The 17,743-nt window shown below is 36.3% G+C and overlaps 3 protein-coding genes across 6 annotated transcripts; 2 read left to right on the forward strand and 1 right to left on the reverse strand.

Annotated features, from left to right (window-relative positions):
• The first annotated feature begins 3,383 nt into the window (after window positions 1–3,383).
• LOC121260672 (amino acid transporter AVT3C-like) lies at window positions 3,384–5,002 on the forward strand. The gene is given in 2 exon segments (XM_041162621.1): window positions 3,384–4,453; window positions 4,456–5,002. Coding segments are annotated over 2 exon segments (1,278 nt in total). The 5' UTR covers window positions 3,384–3,564; the 3' UTR covers window positions 4,845–5,002.
• A 2,293-nt stretch (window positions 5,003–7,295) lies between these two features.
• On the forward strand, window positions 7,296–11,276 carry LOC121260364 (SRSF protein kinase 2-like). 2 transcript variants are annotated; one of them, XM_041162207.1, is made up of 5 exons: window positions 7,296–7,515; window positions 7,615–7,900; window positions 9,005–9,796; window positions 10,630–10,677; window positions 10,762–11,276. In XM_041162207.1, exons 2-5 carry the CDS (start codon window positions 7,718–7,720, stop codon window positions 11,080–11,082), a joined length of 1,344 nt encoding a protein of 447 aa, XP_041018141.1. In that variant the 5' UTR covers window positions 7,296–7,515; window positions 7,615–7,717; the 3' UTR covers window positions 11,083–11,276. The 2 variants fall into 2 exon arrangements, with proteins under 2 accessions (XP_041018141.1, XP_041018140.1); XM_041162206.1 differs by having other exon boundaries at window positions 7,296–7,900.
• A 1,981-nt stretch (window positions 11,277–13,257) lies between these two features.
• Window positions 13,258–16,048, reverse strand: LOC121259021. Of its 3 annotated transcripts, XM_041160491.1 has the most exons (3): window positions 15,721–16,048; window positions 15,189–15,262; window positions 13,706–15,094 (listed from the first exon to the last, which is right to left on the reverse strand). In XM_041160491.1, exon 3 carries the CDS (start codon window positions 15,005–15,007, stop codon window positions 13,979–13,981), a length of 1,029 nt encoding a protein of 342 aa, XP_041016425.1. In that variant the 5' UTR covers window positions 15,008–15,094; window positions 15,189–15,262; window positions 15,721–16,048; the 3' UTR covers window positions 13,706–13,978. The 3 variants fall into 3 exon arrangements, 2 of the variants coding, with proteins under 2 accessions (XP_041016425.1, XP_041016424.1); XR_005939499.1 differs by adding an exon at window positions 13,258–13,691 and having other exon boundaries at window positions 13,830–16,048; XM_041160490.1 differs by lacking the exon at window positions 15,189–15,262.
• Window positions 16,049–17,743: the final 1,695 nt, after the last annotated feature.

Here is a 17,743-nt window from a genome sequence, read left to right on the forward strand (position 1 = left end):
CCAATTTAGATCATTTCACATATTTAAAAACAAATTCAGAACATTTTCACATCACATGCACAAATTTTCAAATTTCATATTTACTTTTTTTGCACAGTTCAGTAACAGATTGTAAAAAATAAGCTCATGTCTACACCAATCATGACAGAAATTATTTTCTTCTTATACAAAGTCTCATGAGTAATGCAAAACACATGACTGAGGTTGTTTCAGCTTTTCATTTCAAAACATATAATGCACATTTTCCATAAATTCAACCTTAGTCCATTTTCTTTTATTGCAAAGTTATAAGAACCCCGCTTGCATAAACTTTTTAATTTTTCTAAAATTTTTCACAATAGTGCTAAATGAATATCAATCATCACTATAAAATAGTCATGTAACTTAAGAGTAAATTTCCAATTGAATCCGTACTTCGTAATTGAGCTTGAATTTGAAATAATTAAATAACCTATTTTAATTCCTCAAAAATTAAAATTCTCATAACCTTAAAATACTATCACTTTCCAAATTTATCGATATCCACTTCATTTCGTTAAATATTAAACTCTAAATTATTTCTAAAAATGTATGACTAATATTTTTACTAATTACAACCATGCCTATATAAAATACATCTCCAGTTTAAATATTCTCTTAACATAATTATAACATAATCTATTAAAGTAAAAGGCAAAACTTTGTTTAATTAAAATAGACTTATTATAGAACACACCTAAAGACTAAATAACCATAAAATGCATGGGCTCCTTGGGAAGTTGAACTTTACAAATAAATTTATGAAATTACAACCATAAAACCGTGCGACAAAGATTATGCTCACCTAGAGAGAGAGAGAGAGAGAGAGCAACTCGCAACAACAAGGGAGGAGATCGACGGATCTGGGGTGACAGAAGCTTCCTGTTGGCCGTGCCTTTTGTTGCGTGACAGTGGAGCTATGAGGTGGGAGAGAGAGAGAGAGAGAGAACTAACGTGAGGGAAAGAGGGATAGAGAGACAGTGGGGGAAGGTTTGGCGTGGGCTTACCAAGAGGAAAACGGCGGACCTGGGATGGCATTGTCGGCGGTTTATGTGGCCCGTCTGATCGACGTTGCTATATCTCACATTGTCGTGGCTGGTGGCACCTAACGAGATTGAGAGCTCGGCGAAATAGGGTTGCTTTGTTTCGGTGTGGTGAGACAAAAGACAATGGAGGCCGACTGTGGTCTGGTGGCATAAGACAGCCCTGTGGAAGAGTTTTGGTATTGCACCAAAGCTAGGTAGTGGGAGGAGGTTGCGACATGGTGGCTGGAGCCTTTGAACGTGGGTCGCTGGACTTCACATAGGAGTGAAGGTTCTCAACGGTAACGACAACATTGCTATTACGGTTGAGTTCATGAGATGGGGGTGGTGGTGCACGATGTGGCTTTAGGCTTTGGTGATGGTTGTTTACGATGGATGGGAGGGCTACAGTACAACGGTGGCTATGTTGAACATGTGTCTAAGATGGGTTTCTTTCTCTGGGTTTGTCCAAATGCTGCGGTGGAGGAGTATGGGTCTACTGAAATGTGGGGCTGGCGACTTGGGGAGGTGCAGTAGGGTAGGACTTGGGTAGTTTCTACATGCCTGAAATGAAAATATGTGTGTATATATATATATATATATATGATTGGAACCCCAAAGAAAAATGAGAGGAAGAAAAGTGCATGGGCGTGGAACTAATCCCTGGGTTCTCACGGGCTTGGGCTTTTTGGGCCCATTTCAAAGTATTTGACTCACGTCTTGGATATTGTATAGAATTAATAAATTGGGCCGGTTAAAACAATCCAAAAATATCTTTGATTGTCCGAAATTTTCTAAGTTAAGTGCTTAATAAAAATTAATGGGTCTCACCTCAAATTCTAAAATAACAAACTCATCCCATAACTAAATAAAAAGATTTTTCCTAATCAAATGATTTTAACCTAATTATCAACCTCAATAAGAATCCATACTCTAATAATATAAATTTTTGAGCTTGCAGTTGACCCTAATATTATTTGTTGCATACCAAATGGGCTTTTCACATCTATTAATTTAACAGAGAAATTTTATAAAACATGCGATTAGCTTAGACTTGATATTGAGCCTGGGTGTTACAATTAAAGATCTTTTTAAATCCGTTAAAGAGATGTGAAACCATTTTTACTTAATGAACATTCTGAATTAGTGAAATATTTTTGAAAATGCTTGACTATCTAAAAACAGCTCCTTCTCTTGAGATGAAAGGTGGAATAATAGGAGCTAAACCTTTTTGACTTTCTATTTTGCATGATTTACAGGTAGCTCGAGCACGATGCTCTTAATTGTTAATAATTTATTGATGAAATAATTGTCATTTCCTCCTTTCTCTATGGCCCATAAGTACAAAGTAGAGACCGACTATTGGTGGAAGAGTCGCTCTCAACTCACGTTAGCATGCATGTCGGGATGCGTCAAAATTATGTTTGATTTTTATGGAAAAAAGAAACTTAGTTTAGAGTGACTTCTTATCAAAATAAATTTATGAATGGATACGATTTACGTCAGATTATGAAATAAATTTTATTATAAAATAAATTTTAACTTATCACATCAAATTATATAATTATAAAAACTTAATTTTATAATATCTCTACATAGATCTAATAATTATCTTTTATCAAATAATTTTCAACAGTTTGTCATCACTTTGGTTCTTAAAAAAATGAGTTATATGCAATCTTGAAATATTATAGCTGAAATAGATAGCCCAACTTAAAAATATTACTCTTTTAAATCATAAAATTACCCACTTGAGTTTTAGAATTTGTAGAAAATAAGACAAGCTTATTTCGTAAAGGATAATGATAAGCTTATTACTTCTTATTATTTATTTTATTTTTTATTTAATACTTAAGAAAATGACTATTAGTGAAGTTATATTTTTTTAATTTTTTCTTAATAATTCAGGATGTTAAAAAAGTATTTAAAAGAAAATAATAAAAAAATAAAAATTTTAAATACACTATATAGAGTAAGAAATGAGTGATAAGACTTAAGAGATAATAAGCCTATTATTATTCTTCTGTAAATATAATGAGTTAAATACTAAAAAATGGCATGTTTAGATGTCATATTGTTGGGTACTAAAAATGTATTTCTAAATATTTATTTTTATTATTATTATTATAAATGTGATAGTAATAGAAAGTTATTATGCGTAGATACATTAAATTCTCAAGAATTAAATGTGATTTTTTATTTTTAGGATGTTAGACATAAATATTGCAGTCAGTCGTCGAGGAGTTGCGACAGAATGATGTCACTTTTGCCATGTTGGACACTCCCCCAAGTTCCGATTCCCCACCAATTTTAAAGTTTTAAAGCCAAGTAAAGTAGAAGACATCCCCATTCGCTGGGTCTTGACGAAGAAATATCAGAGACAATAGACCAACTCCACCTAAAACTACTCAATCCTCCGTCCGAGATCGATTCCATCTCCTCTTCCATTCCTACACCTCCAGCAAGCTACTAACTTTTTGTGCTCCAATTAGCTCCCCCACACCCCCAACCCCCATCAATTGTCATGGGACTAGAAAAGGAAGCCATCTCATTCTCACATGTCCTTCAAGTTCCGCGGGAGGATGCGGTCACCCCTCTCCTTCCCAAATCACCCCGCCGCCTCTCCTCCCAATCCAAGACCTTCGCCAACGTCTTCATCGCCATCGTCGGCGCAGGCGTTCTCGGCCTTCCCTACACCTTCAAGAGGACCGGCTGGCTCTTGGGCTTCCTCATGCTCCTCTCTGTCGCCCTCCTCACCCACCACTGCATGATGCTCCTCGTCCACACCCGCCGCAAGCTCCAAGACCCACTCCTCCTCGGCCTCTCCGAAATCTCCTCCTTCGGCGACCTCGGCTTCGCCGTCTGTGGTCCCCTTGGTCGCTTCTCCGTTGACGTCATGATCGTTCTCGCCCAAGCTGGCTTCTGCGTTAGCTATTTGATTTTCATAGCCAACACTCTATCTTATCTTTTCGATCCCTCTTTAACGACTCGGATTCTTGGTTTGACCTCGAAGACCTTCTATCTCTGGGCTTGTTTTCCTTTCCAGTTGGGGTTGAATTCGATTCCCACCCTGACCCTTTTGGCTCCCTTGAGTATTTTCGCCGATGTGGTCGATTTGGGAGCTATGGGCGTGGTGATGGTGGAGGACGTGATGATTTTTCTTCAGCAAAGACCCGCTTTGCAGGCTTTTGGGGGCCTTTCCGTTTTCTTTTATGGTCTGGGTGTGGCTGTTTACGCGTATGAAGGGATTGGAATGATCTTGCCGTTGGAGTCGGAGGCTAAAGAAAAGGAGAAGTTTGGGAAGGTCTTAGGATTGTGTATGGCTTTCATTTCTCTGTTGTATGGATCATTTGGAGCTCTGGGTTACTTTGCTTTCGGTCAAGAGACCAAAGACATCATTACCACCAATTTGGGCAAGGATGGATTAGCACTTTGGTACAGTTGGGACTGTGCGTGAACCTATTCTTCACCTTGCCACTGATGATGAACCCGGTGTATGAGGTGGTTGAGAGGCGGTTCTGTGGCTCAAGGTACTTCTTGTCGGGGAGGTGGATTATAGTTTTGGGGGTGAGCATGTTGGCTTTGTTGGTGCCTAATTTTGCAGATTTCTTGTCACTAGTGGGCAGCAGCGTGTGTGTTGTTCTGGGGTTTGTGTTGCCAGCTCTGTTTCATTTGTTGGTGTTCAAGGAAGAAATGGGTTGGAATGGGATGTTTTTGGATGGGGCAATTGTGGTTTTGGGAGTCGTTATTGGAGTCACCGGAACCTGTTCTTCAATCATGGAGATTCTTGCACCCAAAGTCTGATTTCATTACAACTGGCTTTATGTTATTTTGGAATCAATTAAATTTGATACCTTTGTAATCTTATTCTATTTTACTCTGTTGTTGTAGATTATTAGGTAATTCATGTAATTAAGGCTTGGTTTGAGCAATGAATCTGGCTTTTTTGGTTTTTTCGGGGACTCAGTTGTTCAATCATGGTATGAATATCATGATACTCGGCATTGACCGAATAGGTGGAACCGTGGAAATGGCAAAGTGCATTGAATTGAAAACCTTACAAGATTGGAGAATCCGACTAAAGCCTTGTGCATTGAGGAGAAGAAATTATTCATTAATAAAACATTAATCGATGAATGTACGGAAATGGAGAAATTCGAAATAATTAGCGTCATTTTAGATTATTTGTTAATAATAACGAATTAATTTGTAAATAGTAATAAATTATCTGAAAAATAATAGTAAAATAATTCGAGATCAGTTTAATTACAAACAGACTCTAGAAGATGGTCGAATATAATAATAGTATAATTGAGACGTGCTTGAAATGTTTTCTTTAAAAAGAAAAATCTTTTTCAGAATTTTCTATTTTCTAGAAATAAAAATAAATGATAGGAAGGGGTAAGAGGAGGCGGCTTCTCTATCTAACGTCATTACAGTAGCATTATAGAAAAAGTGGTGATAGAGGCTTCTTTTTTTTTAAAGCATTTTTGTATGTATTTTTTTTTTTAAAAAAAAAAAAAAAAACACAACACTAAAATATAAACAAATACAAATCTTAAAAGATGAAAAAATGGATACACTTTGTTGTTAGAAATTGTGTATGGGAGTATCATTTCCCTTACGAAAATCGGAGGGGCCTAGATGGTAAAAAAGCCACGTACGGGTGCTTTTAATAGAAAATTCAATCAATTATTAAGCTACTAATATCCATAATCTAAAGTAAATCTATATTTTATAAATAAAACTCAAGATATATTACTTAGAATTCTACTTCAGAGTAACTCTCTAATTATTTTCTAATTTTATTATATTTTCTCTTTTATATTTTCTAATTTTATTATATTTTGTATTCATACCACAAAAATACAGCCTTTTTGGGTGGTTCACTCAAAAGATACGAGTTTGAACTTTTGATCATTGCCTTTTTATTATTTTATTTTATTTTATTTAGTGAGCGTTGTTGTCAGTTGTCACACCAATCGAGTTTTTGTTTGAAAAATCTTACCTCATTTTCTTGCACCCTCATTTATTTTTATTTTTTATTTTTAAAATAGGAATAATAATTGAGAGAGGAAGGGGTCCCAAGTCGAATGAATACATCATAGGATGAAAGGGTTGGCAAAAGGTCGTTTTCCAGTTTCTTAGAGTGTCATTATCTTTATCCTTTCTAGTGTCGCATCTCTCTCTCTCTCTCTGTTTTTATTGTTTGTCGCATCGAAATTAATGAATTCGGACATCGTCATTTTTCAGGGGGGCCTATTTTAATTTTAATTTTAATTTTAATTTTAATTTTAATTTTAATAATTCAAAGCCCATTTCATTCGTAAACTGGTGGTTCGTCGCATTACAGCAACAAGTGTCAGCTCTCGATTGATCTATTCTTCTCCCTCCCCCAATTGTATTTGAGGTTAATTAATTAGCCATTTTGGTATTATTATTAAACGAACAACAGACAAAAACAAAACTCTCTTCGGAATAAAGAACAAATGCAAGCGTCGTTTTCATTATTCCAGTCCTGATTCAATAGGTGCAAGATGGTGCCCAAGCCAAGACATAACAACAGTAAACAGCCTGTTCAAATCTAAGGCCCAATACCCCAATATATAAATAAAATCAACAAGGGCCTTTCTAGCCCAAATTTCATGCCCTCGCTAGCCCAATTATTATGTGTCTTGCAGCTTAATTATTTCTGTATCTCAATTGCAATATTAATGGGCCTTCACAGAACAATTATAGGCCCATAATTCGAAGAATCATATGAATTAGATTAGATGGTAAGAAGGCAGGTGGCGGATCCACATCATTCCCAACAACGATCCATCTCCTCCTAAACAATTCCATCACTCCTCTCTACCTTGTACCTCTTATTATCTATCTATTCCTTTTTTTTTTTTCTTAATTAATTTTTTTCTACTTTTTTAATTCATTTTATTACTTTTGGTGGATTTGGATGATGATAATCTAACCTAATTATTGAATCCAATTTTATAATATAATATTTACATCATTTTACTTTCTAATTTAGTATATAGTCTTTATACACAGACTATTTAATCCATAGTTTATGACTAAAAAAATTGTTTTAATTTTCTTATTTATATATATATTATAATTTTGTTCGATGTTTATTTGTAAATATACTAAGAAAATCAAAACAATTTGAAAGAAAAAAAAGAGAGGTGAGAATGAAAGGGAAAGAAGCAAAGAGGTGAAAAGAAAGGGAAAAGACCCACCAGCAAAGGAGCCTGAGAGGGAGGGGTTGGAAAGAAAAAAAGAGAAAAAAGTGGAGAGAGAGAGAGAGAGAGAGAGAGAGAGTATTCATTGTACATGGCGTTGGAAGGCCACAAACACACCAGAAATAACAATAATAAGGAAAAAAAAAAAAAAAAGTAAGGAAAACCAAAAAAAGAAAAGAAATAAACAGGGTAACACAGCAAGGAAGGAGTCTCCTTCACATCATCACCACCTGCAAGTAACGTAAAAAAGAGACCCACTCTCTTTTCTCTCCTTCTCTTTTGGTTTTGGGTCTTCTCCAAATCTCATATCCGTCCATTTTCTTTCTCTCGTCCAGGATTTTTGTTACTATAAAACGAAAAGGAAAGTAGTGGTGCATAATTCAATCATAGCCGGAAAACTAATCTATTACAATCAAGTCAGACGGTAGAGGAAAAGACATGTCTTGTTCGTCTTCATCAGGTTCGGAGGAAGATGAGGAGGGAATGGAGTCGTACAGGAAAGGAGGGTACCACGCCGTCAGAGTTGGGGATCAGTTCGCGGGAGGCCGCTACATCGCTCAGAGGAAGCTGGGTTGGGGCCAGTTCTCCACCGTCTGGCTCGCCTACGATACTCGCACCTCTGTACGTTTCATTCTCTTTTTTCTTTTTTCCTTTTTTTCAAATTTGTGATCTTTTTTATTGGGTTTGGTTTTTTCCATGCTTTTGTTCTTGATCTCGCTTGGAATCAATCTTGTTTTATATTCTCTGCTCGTTAGTCGTTATCTATGGTTGTGTGAAATCTTATATCGGGTCATCGAAGTTGTTGTAATTTAATGATTCTTAGATCATCTTTGTCTCTTTTTTTCATGGACCTCATTTTTGCCAGAAAAATCTTCTTTATTCCCCTGTTTTTATCGCATAACAACGCAACTGCAATCTTCAGGTGTTAACTTTCAACTAAACTTTTTTTCACATGTTATTGGAGTTTAATGATTCTTAGATCATCTTTGCCCTTTTTTTGGACCGGATTATTGCCAGGTAAATGTTTATTCTTTCCCTGTTTATCAAATAACAATGCAAATTACATTACATAAACCTGTTCCTGACTTGTAACTAGGTTTAATATTTGCATACTTCCTGTGTACTTGGCTTTGCCTTGTTACTTTTTTTTTTTATAACCGTGGGCGTCCGGGCCAGCTTGCGCTCACCTCGACTAATCCCATGGGGCCCTGAAGTTAACAACCAGGTAAACGCTCTAAGGGGACTCGAACTAGTGACCATTGGGGAGCAAACCCAAGGCCGGACCAGCTGAGCTACTCCTCAGGGTTTATCTTTGCCTTGTTACTTGTCTCAATAAAATCTTTCTTATTCATTAAAAAAAAATTGACATAAACCTGGCTGTCAAGTTTTGAAGTAGATACGAGAATGTTTTTTTTATCAGAAAGTAGATACGAGAATTTGAGTGGTTAGAACCAACAATCTACTTGTGATACAACTCTGGTTAAAAAGAACTATTTGTGATACAATTTGACCGACTTACACAACTTAGTATGGTACACCTGTTGTCTGGTGGTATATCAGACAGCTTCTTCATACACACATACAAGTCCAAACATTGTTAAGTCCGATGATGCAAAATGTATATGCAAGCAATGTCATTTTATTGCTAGTTTGAGACTTGGGCAAGCTTAACTCCTTACATTTATTGTAAGCTCATTTACCTTTATTTTTCCTTCTCTTTGTCAGGAATTTGTGGCTCTCAAGATCCAGAAAAGTGCAGCACAATTTGCTCAAGCTGCACTTCATGAGATTGAAGTCCTTTCAGCTATTGCTAGTGGCGATCCCTCAAATTCCAGATGCATTGTGAGACTCATTGACCACTTTAAGCATACAGGCCCAAATGGGCAGCATCTTTGCATGGTGCTTGAGTTTCTTGGCGATAGCTTACTCCGGCTGATCAGGTATAATCGATACAAGGGCCTTGGATTAAATCAAGTTAGGGAGATCTGCAAGTGCATTTTGGCAGGTCTGGACTATTTGCATAGAGAACTTGGTATAATCCATACTGACCTGAAACCTGAAAATATTCTTCTCTTTTCCACCATTGATCCTAGCAAAGACCCAGTTAGGTCTGAACTCACTCCAATTCTTGAGAGGCCTGAAGGGAATCCAAATGGTGGAACTACGATGAATCTCATTGAAAAAAAGTTGAAAAGAAGAGCGAGGAGAGCAGTTGCTAAGATATCTGAAAGAAGAGCTTCCATGGGAGGACTAGGAGGAGGAGCTGCAAAATCTGAGAGAAATCTGGATGGGATTGATGTGAGATGCAAGGTTGTGGATTTTGGAAATGCATGTTGGGTTGATAATCAGTTCGCACAAGAAATCCAAACTCGGCAGTACAGAGCTCCTGAAGTTATACTACAAGCTGGATATTCCTTTTCTGTTGATATGTGGTCATTTGCTTGCACTGCGTTTGAACTTGCTACTGGGGACATGATGTTTGCTCCTAGTAGCGGACAAGGGTTTGGCGAGGATGAGGTAGGATGGTTTTTCCTGTTGTCTTCAGTGATGGATCCATGACTATATGCTGCACAATAGCAATTAGGACAGATTAGTTCAACTGGATAGCTTCATGATTTATCTCAGAAGTTGAATGGAAATAGCATATAAAGGAACATTAAGATGAACATATCGGAAAATATAAATATGAAACTGCTGCTAGAATAAAATTTGAGTTGTATTGTTCTTCACTCACGTTAGCTAGGCATCACGTTGTTTATTCAAGTAATGAGCTTAGAGCATAGAAATCCATCCATAATAACTTTCAACTGCCCACCCCCACACACCCCCCCGCGCCCCGTCCGTTCCTTTTCTTCTTCCCCTGCCCTCCTTTTTTTGTTAATGGTCCCTGTATCCTTGCAGGGAAGAGGACATAGTTGGTGGATAGGAAAAAAAAAACAAATCATACATATACAGTATATATTTACTTTTGAAAGGGTACTTGGTGTTTGTACTGGACTTAAGGTTTCTGTCTATGAACAGCATAGATTTGAAGAGTCAGTATGCTGTAATTTGGTTTCTGCCCAGAAACAGCATATAGTCAGTATGCTGTAATTTGGTTTCTGCCCAGAAACAGCATATACAAGAAATAGTTTCCATTGTATTAACTCATGGCGAACTTTATTTCATGTTGTTGATACACTCCTAATAACTTACTCCAAATGATCTAGAATGGCAATCAATTAAATCACATTACCTTATCATCTATTCCTTATTGATCACCTAAATGGTAAAATACATTTTTAGTTATTGTTACTGTTGCTGTGAACCTATATAGCTAGGTAATGGAACTCTCATGTGGTTGGTTTCAGGATCATCTTGCTCTAATGATGGAACTCCTTGGAAAGATGCCTCGAAAGGTGAGCGCATTTATTCTGCCACTGTCGGTACATAGTTATCCAATAACTATGGTTTTGATTCCTGTCTTTGGCTTTGGTTGACAGGTAGCCATTGGAGGAGCACGGTCCAAAGATTTCTTCGACAGACATGGGGATCTAAAGAGAATTCGGAGGCTGAAATTCTGGCCGCTTGATCGATTGCTGGTTGATAGGTACAAATTTTCTGAGAATGATGCGGGTGAGTTTGCAGAGTTTCTTTGTCCCCTTCTCGATTTTGCACCAGAGAAGCGACCAACTGCTCAGCAGTGTCTGCAGCACCCATGGCTCAGTCTCAGGAATTCAACACAAGGTGAGATGAATAATGAGGCCAATCTGGGAAACTTAAATGTAGGGATGAGCAACCTTCAGATTAAGGTGGGTAAGTGAACAAGGCATGAAAAATGTTGGTAGAGCCACACTTTATTTCAGAGCCCCTCCCTTCCCCTGTATGACTATTGATTGCAATTTTTTGTTATGTTACGCTGCTATTAAGATTTATTTATTTTACTAACTCTACAAGATGTAAAGTAGTAATGATTCTTGAGAGTTGATGACTTTTAATGAGAAACATTTGACTGCAACTATAATTCCTCTGGGAGCTAACGGGAACATTATATTTATGTAAATATGTATAATTAGTATCTTTGAAGTAGCAATTAAGGGCTCGTTTGTTTTCAGAGATGAGATGAGATGAGATGAGATTAAAGTTAAAAAGTTGAATAAAATATTATTAGAATATATTTTTTAATATTATTTTTGTTTTGGGATTTGAAAAAGTTGAATTGTTTATTTTATTTTGTGTGGAGATTTAGAAAAGTTGTAGTGATGAAGTGAGATGAGATGAGATGTTTCTTGAAAACAAACGATAAGTAACTTACCCCTAAGGATTAGCTCAAGTGGTACGGGTCTTGGACTTGGGATGCTCATCCAAGTCTACTCAAACCCTTGGGTGTAAACAATTTGTGTCGTGCACGGAAAATAATTCCTATCTTAAGAACAACCATTTAGGTTCAGGTCGTTTTCCTACCTTTTCGATTCATTCTTGTGAAGGCATGTGTCAGTGCTCCAAATATCCACCACTCCTCCCCTTATTTTAGAGAAACTTTTGCCTTGAAGATGATGCTTCAAGGCAAAATTATTTTTATCAGATTATAAAATTGTTTATCAGATTATAAAATTATTTTTATTGTAAAATAAATCTAACAGATTATATAAAATAAAGTCAGTTTGTAGGATTACTTTTATGTAATTTTTTTGCGGCTATAACAATACTCTTTCTTTCAATGTTGCATGAGAAAAAGTGAACCCTGAAATGGATTGCAACTAAGCAAGCAAAATAGGAAATAAATGTTTCACTGACAAAGGAAGAGCATGCGATATGATGAGATGGATAAGATTGCAAAAGAAAGAAATGTTTCGTTGAGGCTACTGGGACCCGTATAAAGCTAACTTGCTTCATTTCACCCTCCAAGATGTGGATCCCTCAATAAACTCTCCTCCTCCATCCACCAACCAAAGATGTAACATACCTTAGTCTTGCACATCTGATGAAAGTGAGAAATGGCCCCCACATATAAATAATCATTTCACTGATAAACAATAATTGGGATTTCCTTTTATTCCAATTCTTGTATAGATTTTAATGAAAATCAAACAACTGATGATAAATCAACTCAAACGTAAATGGTGTGCAACTCTCTGCCTTGTGTTAAATCTTAATGATTTCTTAGCAGTGCTTCAGAAACTAAACAAGAAAGAATAGACAAGTACCCTACCCCAACATGCACCATTCTTCAAAACGTCTCGTAAAAGATCTTCCATAGAATTGGAAGTGCGTCGCTTTCTCCATGTCATCTTTACTAAAAATGTCAGATTTTCTATAAGTAATGAGAACTCGCTCGACCAAGACTGCCAGCCAGCTAAGAAACAGTATTATATAAAGCCAAAGTTTCTTGTGGCCAATATCTTCTATTATAATAGCAAAGATATTTTCTTATGGTTTGGAATGAGCGCTGGATAGATAGGACCAGTCTTCCATACAGATCCCTATCACTGCATTTTCCACACGGATCAGAGAATAGATGTTTGAACAACTTGAGTCTTAAATGTTACACTCCATTTTCTATTTCTTCCAGCATTAAAAGAACCTGGATCAACCCTTTTGGTTTGACTAACAATAATCATACTCTGGTCTCTATAAAATATTATATATATATATATATATATACATATATATCTTAATACTATCCATTGTCCTTTGGATTACCATCTTCTTAAATAATTGGCATCAAAGAATATTAAAAAGATGATGAGTATCATTTCTTTCTATACATATTTATATGTATATAAACACACAGAGTATCCAAGATTTCACTGACACATCGCATTAACAGATATTTATCGAAGTTATGTTTCTAAAGTAACATAAATTTTAAAAGTGTGAAAGTGGAAGGCAATGCTAAAAGTAATTGCTAAAAATATATATACTTGCAAGGCCGCTAACGACATATTCAACACATCACTAAGGTAGATATCCGTAACATTAATTAATATAAAAAAGTATTTATGTGTTAACGTTTCTTTTTATAACTGTAATAAGTTCCATTTCTACAAGAAGTATGTTTACATATCAACTTGGAAGCGGGAAAACTCAAATAACATTGCACACCGGATCTTGCAGCTATGGAGCAACTTTTACAACTTTATTATCGATATTTCCCTTGCTAATACTCTGGATCCATAACAGCATCAACAAGTACCATCAAATGTCAAACAAATTACCACACTGCAATAATTTCGTGTATAGCTTTTCGTACATAAAAAGGAAGAATGAAAATAGAATCAACTTGCAAAAAAAATGACATCATAGGGATACACACTCACATTGTATAATTCATTTATCATCAGTTCTATGAGGAGGATGAACATGCAACATGTTAACAGATACTATCCAATTTATTGCGTCAGTCGCGTCTTAACTTGAAGCTTTTGCTATTCTGTAAAGCACGGGTGCAAGCAATTAAATATCTAAATTTACATTGGGTCAGTTTAAGTTTCTTACAACTCCAGAAAAAATGAATAAAAACATCAATGAAAGAAAGCCTTTTCTATAAAAAGAACGCCATGAATCCTACCTCAGCTATCAACTTCTATCATAGTATCTACCAGTCGCCACATTACATTTGAGCACCACGACTGCAGGAATTTATTTTGCTCGACACATGTTGACACATTGAACTCCTGGCATTTCCACACTGGCGTAGCCCTGATTGGCATCACACCATCAGCCGAAGTCTGCAGTGAGAACAAGAGCATACCGCTGGCAGTCGGGCTGTATGCCCATGTCATTCTCAGACAACGGGGAGCTTCTCACATTCATCTCCTCTTTGGGGTTTGATTGATCCCTAAAGTTACAAATACTTAAGGGCAACCTTTTTAGCTTCACTCTTCCCCTCCTTTTACCAGTTGTACTCGCGTCTTCTCCAGTTTTATCCTTTGGCTGACTTGATTCTGCTTCCTCATATTCCATCTCTAGTTGACCAGCTTTATCAGACTTGGAGGACTTTTCATCTGCTTTGTGTGAGTATAATTCATGGATGGAGCCTTCAGATTTAATCTTGCCTGTTACGGCATGACCATTGGACATAGATGGGAGGTGTCTTTCCAATTCGACACCCCCATTGGATACCCTATTTTTCTTAGAACTTGCTGAGCTTTTAGGTTTCTTGTGTTTATGACCCTTCCAGTCAGAACTTGAAGAATTCTTTGAGATTCTGGGTGAGCTGTTAATAGCTTGATGCAACTTACGGGCCAACTCTTCATCTGTCTTGTTATTCTCAATAGGTTGGTATTTTTTGTACAAGTGCTGAACAGGGAGATGCTTCTTCAGCTTATTCTTTTTCAGATATCTTTCCTTACAGGCTGCCTCTCCAGAAAATGAGGCAACCAAATCTAAAGCGCGCTTGGCAGCAGCCATTGCTTTTGATGCTATTGCAGCCTTCTCTTCAGCTGCAGCTCTTGCTGCCTCTGCAGCCTTAGATGCAGCGATTGCCGCTGAATTTGAAGCCTCTACTATCTCCCCTGGTGTAAGGTTAGGACTATTCGAATGAGAACTCAACAGATTGTTAAGACGGGTTTCAAAGTCACTCAAAGCAGCAGAAGATGGAGCGGAAGCAGAAGAAGCAATTAGAGAGAGACTCAAAGCACCGTCAGATTCCGAGCTTTGTTTTTTCAATCCAGCAAGCAGACGCTTTCGAGGAGGCAAAAGAACATCCGCATCCAAGTGATTGACATCACATATATTCGCCTCCATTATTCCTATTATTTATTAGTTCGCTTTACAACCAAATGTCGTATAATTTTCCGCATATGAAAATCGACAGCTCCATTTACATTCAGGCTAAAAACAAACATCAAGACATTACACCTTCAGAATTAATCCAATACCAAATCCACTATGAAATCAATACAGATTTGAAAATTTTGAAACTCACTCTAGTTTGGGCATTCTTCTTCATCCAGATCCAAAATTCAACCGGTTTTCAAGAGTGAATGACATACACAGATGCTTTCGTTGGTTGTTATGAATAACAAAGACATAAAGAACGAAATCAACAACCTCGTGTTTTGAATATCTTGGCTTCCAAAAGGAACATAAAAAGAATTGCCTCAACTAAATCTCACACAAGTATTTGAGCCGAATTCTGTTTCCCTTGGAAAACAAAAATGAAAAGCATAAATGTCGAAAGCACAGCAGAATTCTGACGCGAAAAACCTTAGCAGAATCATGCATGCACCAAGTTGTATGCAAAGCACGAAATTGCCAATGTGTTACTAAGGTTACGATTGAAAACAAAGAATCAAATCAGAATTCAACATTTATCTGGAAAGCCAGGAGCTTGATTTCACAGAATTATACAAATCAATGACAGTTAAAGCGCCATCACATTAGATTATCATTATAAGAAAAAAAAAAAAAACAGAGTTAGAGTTGGACCCATGAGGAAGGGAAGGCTGGGAAATTACCTGCTGATCTTGTTTTTTTATCTCTGAAAGAAGCAGAGAAAGAGAAAGGGGGACTTTGAATTAGGGTTTTCGGAGAGAGAGAAAAAGAGAGATGAGGAAGAAAATGCAGGGCATGAGAAAAACCGAAGATGAGATTATATATGATGTCAGAAAGTATTTTCGATTGGCTCTGTTTCTACAACACCACCACCACCATTTTTACTCCTTTACTATTCCAAGTAACTTCCTTTCTCGTTTTCTTTTTTCTTTGTAGGTGGCCAGTGCTTCCCTTCTCTCAACACTTAAATCCTCTCGGGCGTGAAGTAAATCGATAAATCCAGCCAGTATCCCTGCACCTTGGAGTGATGCTTGGTGTAGGTATACGTGATATTTTTATATGTAACTTTAGAATATGGATATGCTATAATTTCATCTTGCAATAAGATATCATGGGAGTAAAAATCGATCTATATATAAATAATTTTAATAATAAGATATTTTTTAATAAGATAATATTATCAAGTTTGTAAGGGATAAAATATAACAAGCTCATAATATTTTTTAAGCATAGTCCAATGGAGAAAACTCATCAGGAGGAAATAATAAAAAAAGGAGGAGGAGATAAAAGGATGAGGGAGTGTAGAGTGCCACGAGGGAATATGGATGATATGACATAAAGAAAAGATGATAGAACATAAAACAAGGGGTAGAAGATAAAAGGGATGGACACAACAACTTTAGAGACTTTTTGGCCAAACTTATTCAGAAAAAGGCTTCTTCAACCTCAGAAAAGGAGTTCCAGCGACGAAATCTCCACCAGAAGATAGTCTTTTGAGATCTATTGTACAGTGAGAATGAGAGACCATGAAAAACTATAAAACAAGCTTATTTTAGTGGATCCTCCCCTCCCTTTCTCGAATCCCTTGGCTAGGACAGCAACCCTTATCTATAGCTGGGAGTCGAGGGCAAGATCCGAGCTAGGCCCAAGCCCACCAGACGTATACCCCATCCAGCCAATTAGCCCATACATATATATCATGTAGATTTAAAAAAAATTAATAAAAACAATGTCATTTTATTTTAAAATTTTTTAAAATGAAACGACGTCATGTTTAGGAGACTCACCAAAACGATGTCGTTTCTTATTAAGTTTTGTTTAAAAATTGAAAACCCTCCCCCTAGCTTATCTCTCTCTTTCATTTCTTAATATATCCTCCTCTCACAGCCTTAGTGTCTTAGACTCTCACCATCTATGATTGTCTCTCTTTCTTCCTCTTATTGGTGACCCCAAGTATGTCTCTTTATCTCTGCCGAAGTTTGATTTTGGATTTTTTTGTTTTTAGTTGGTTTTGGGCAGTGGTTTTGGTAGTATTTTGGATGGTTATTTTTGTAGTGGTAGAGGCTAAGTTGTATTTTACACTCTCCAATAGAAAATAGACACATAGACGATTTACTTTATTCACGGTGGAATGGATTTGAGGAAATAATTTCCCCTTTGCTGTGAGTGAGAGAGAGACGGGGAGAAGTGCATCATGGGATATGTTTCTCTACATTGAGTTTTATTTTTCACTTGATAAGATACTCGTATCAAAAGAAGATTGAATGGTGTAAATCTCCTATTAACATCGAGTTCGGTCCCTAGCGCCTTTCCAATAAGAATTGTAAGATTGTCTTCATATATCTATTTTTTCTTGCTCCATACCTTATATATTGAGTAAGATTTTTAAGGAAATTTTATCTAGTAAACTTGGTTTGTATTCTTCATCACATTGAATGCCATAATAATTATAATAATAAAATATCAAGTATAGGATTTGTTAGGGGAGAAACCCACCAATTGAGCCTTTTAGGCATGGTTTGGATAATGAAAACTTCTCATCTCATTTAAATATTTAAACATTATAAATATAAATACTTTTTAATTATAAAATTTTAATTTGTTTATCTAATCATTATAATTTTCTCAAACTTCTGAATAAAATACAAAAAGTAATTTAATTTTTTCAAATCTCAAAATAAAAATAATATTAAAAAATAATATTAT

The sequence above is a fragment of the Juglans microcarpa x Juglans regia genome, chromosome 4D (genome assembly GCF_004785595.1).
Source record: "Juglans microcarpa x Juglans regia isolate MS1-56 chromosome 4D, Jm3101_v1.0, whole genome shotgun sequence".
Taxonomy (NCBI): Eukaryota; Viridiplantae; Streptophyta; class Magnoliopsida; order Fagales; family Juglandaceae; genus Juglans; species Juglans microcarpa x Juglans regia.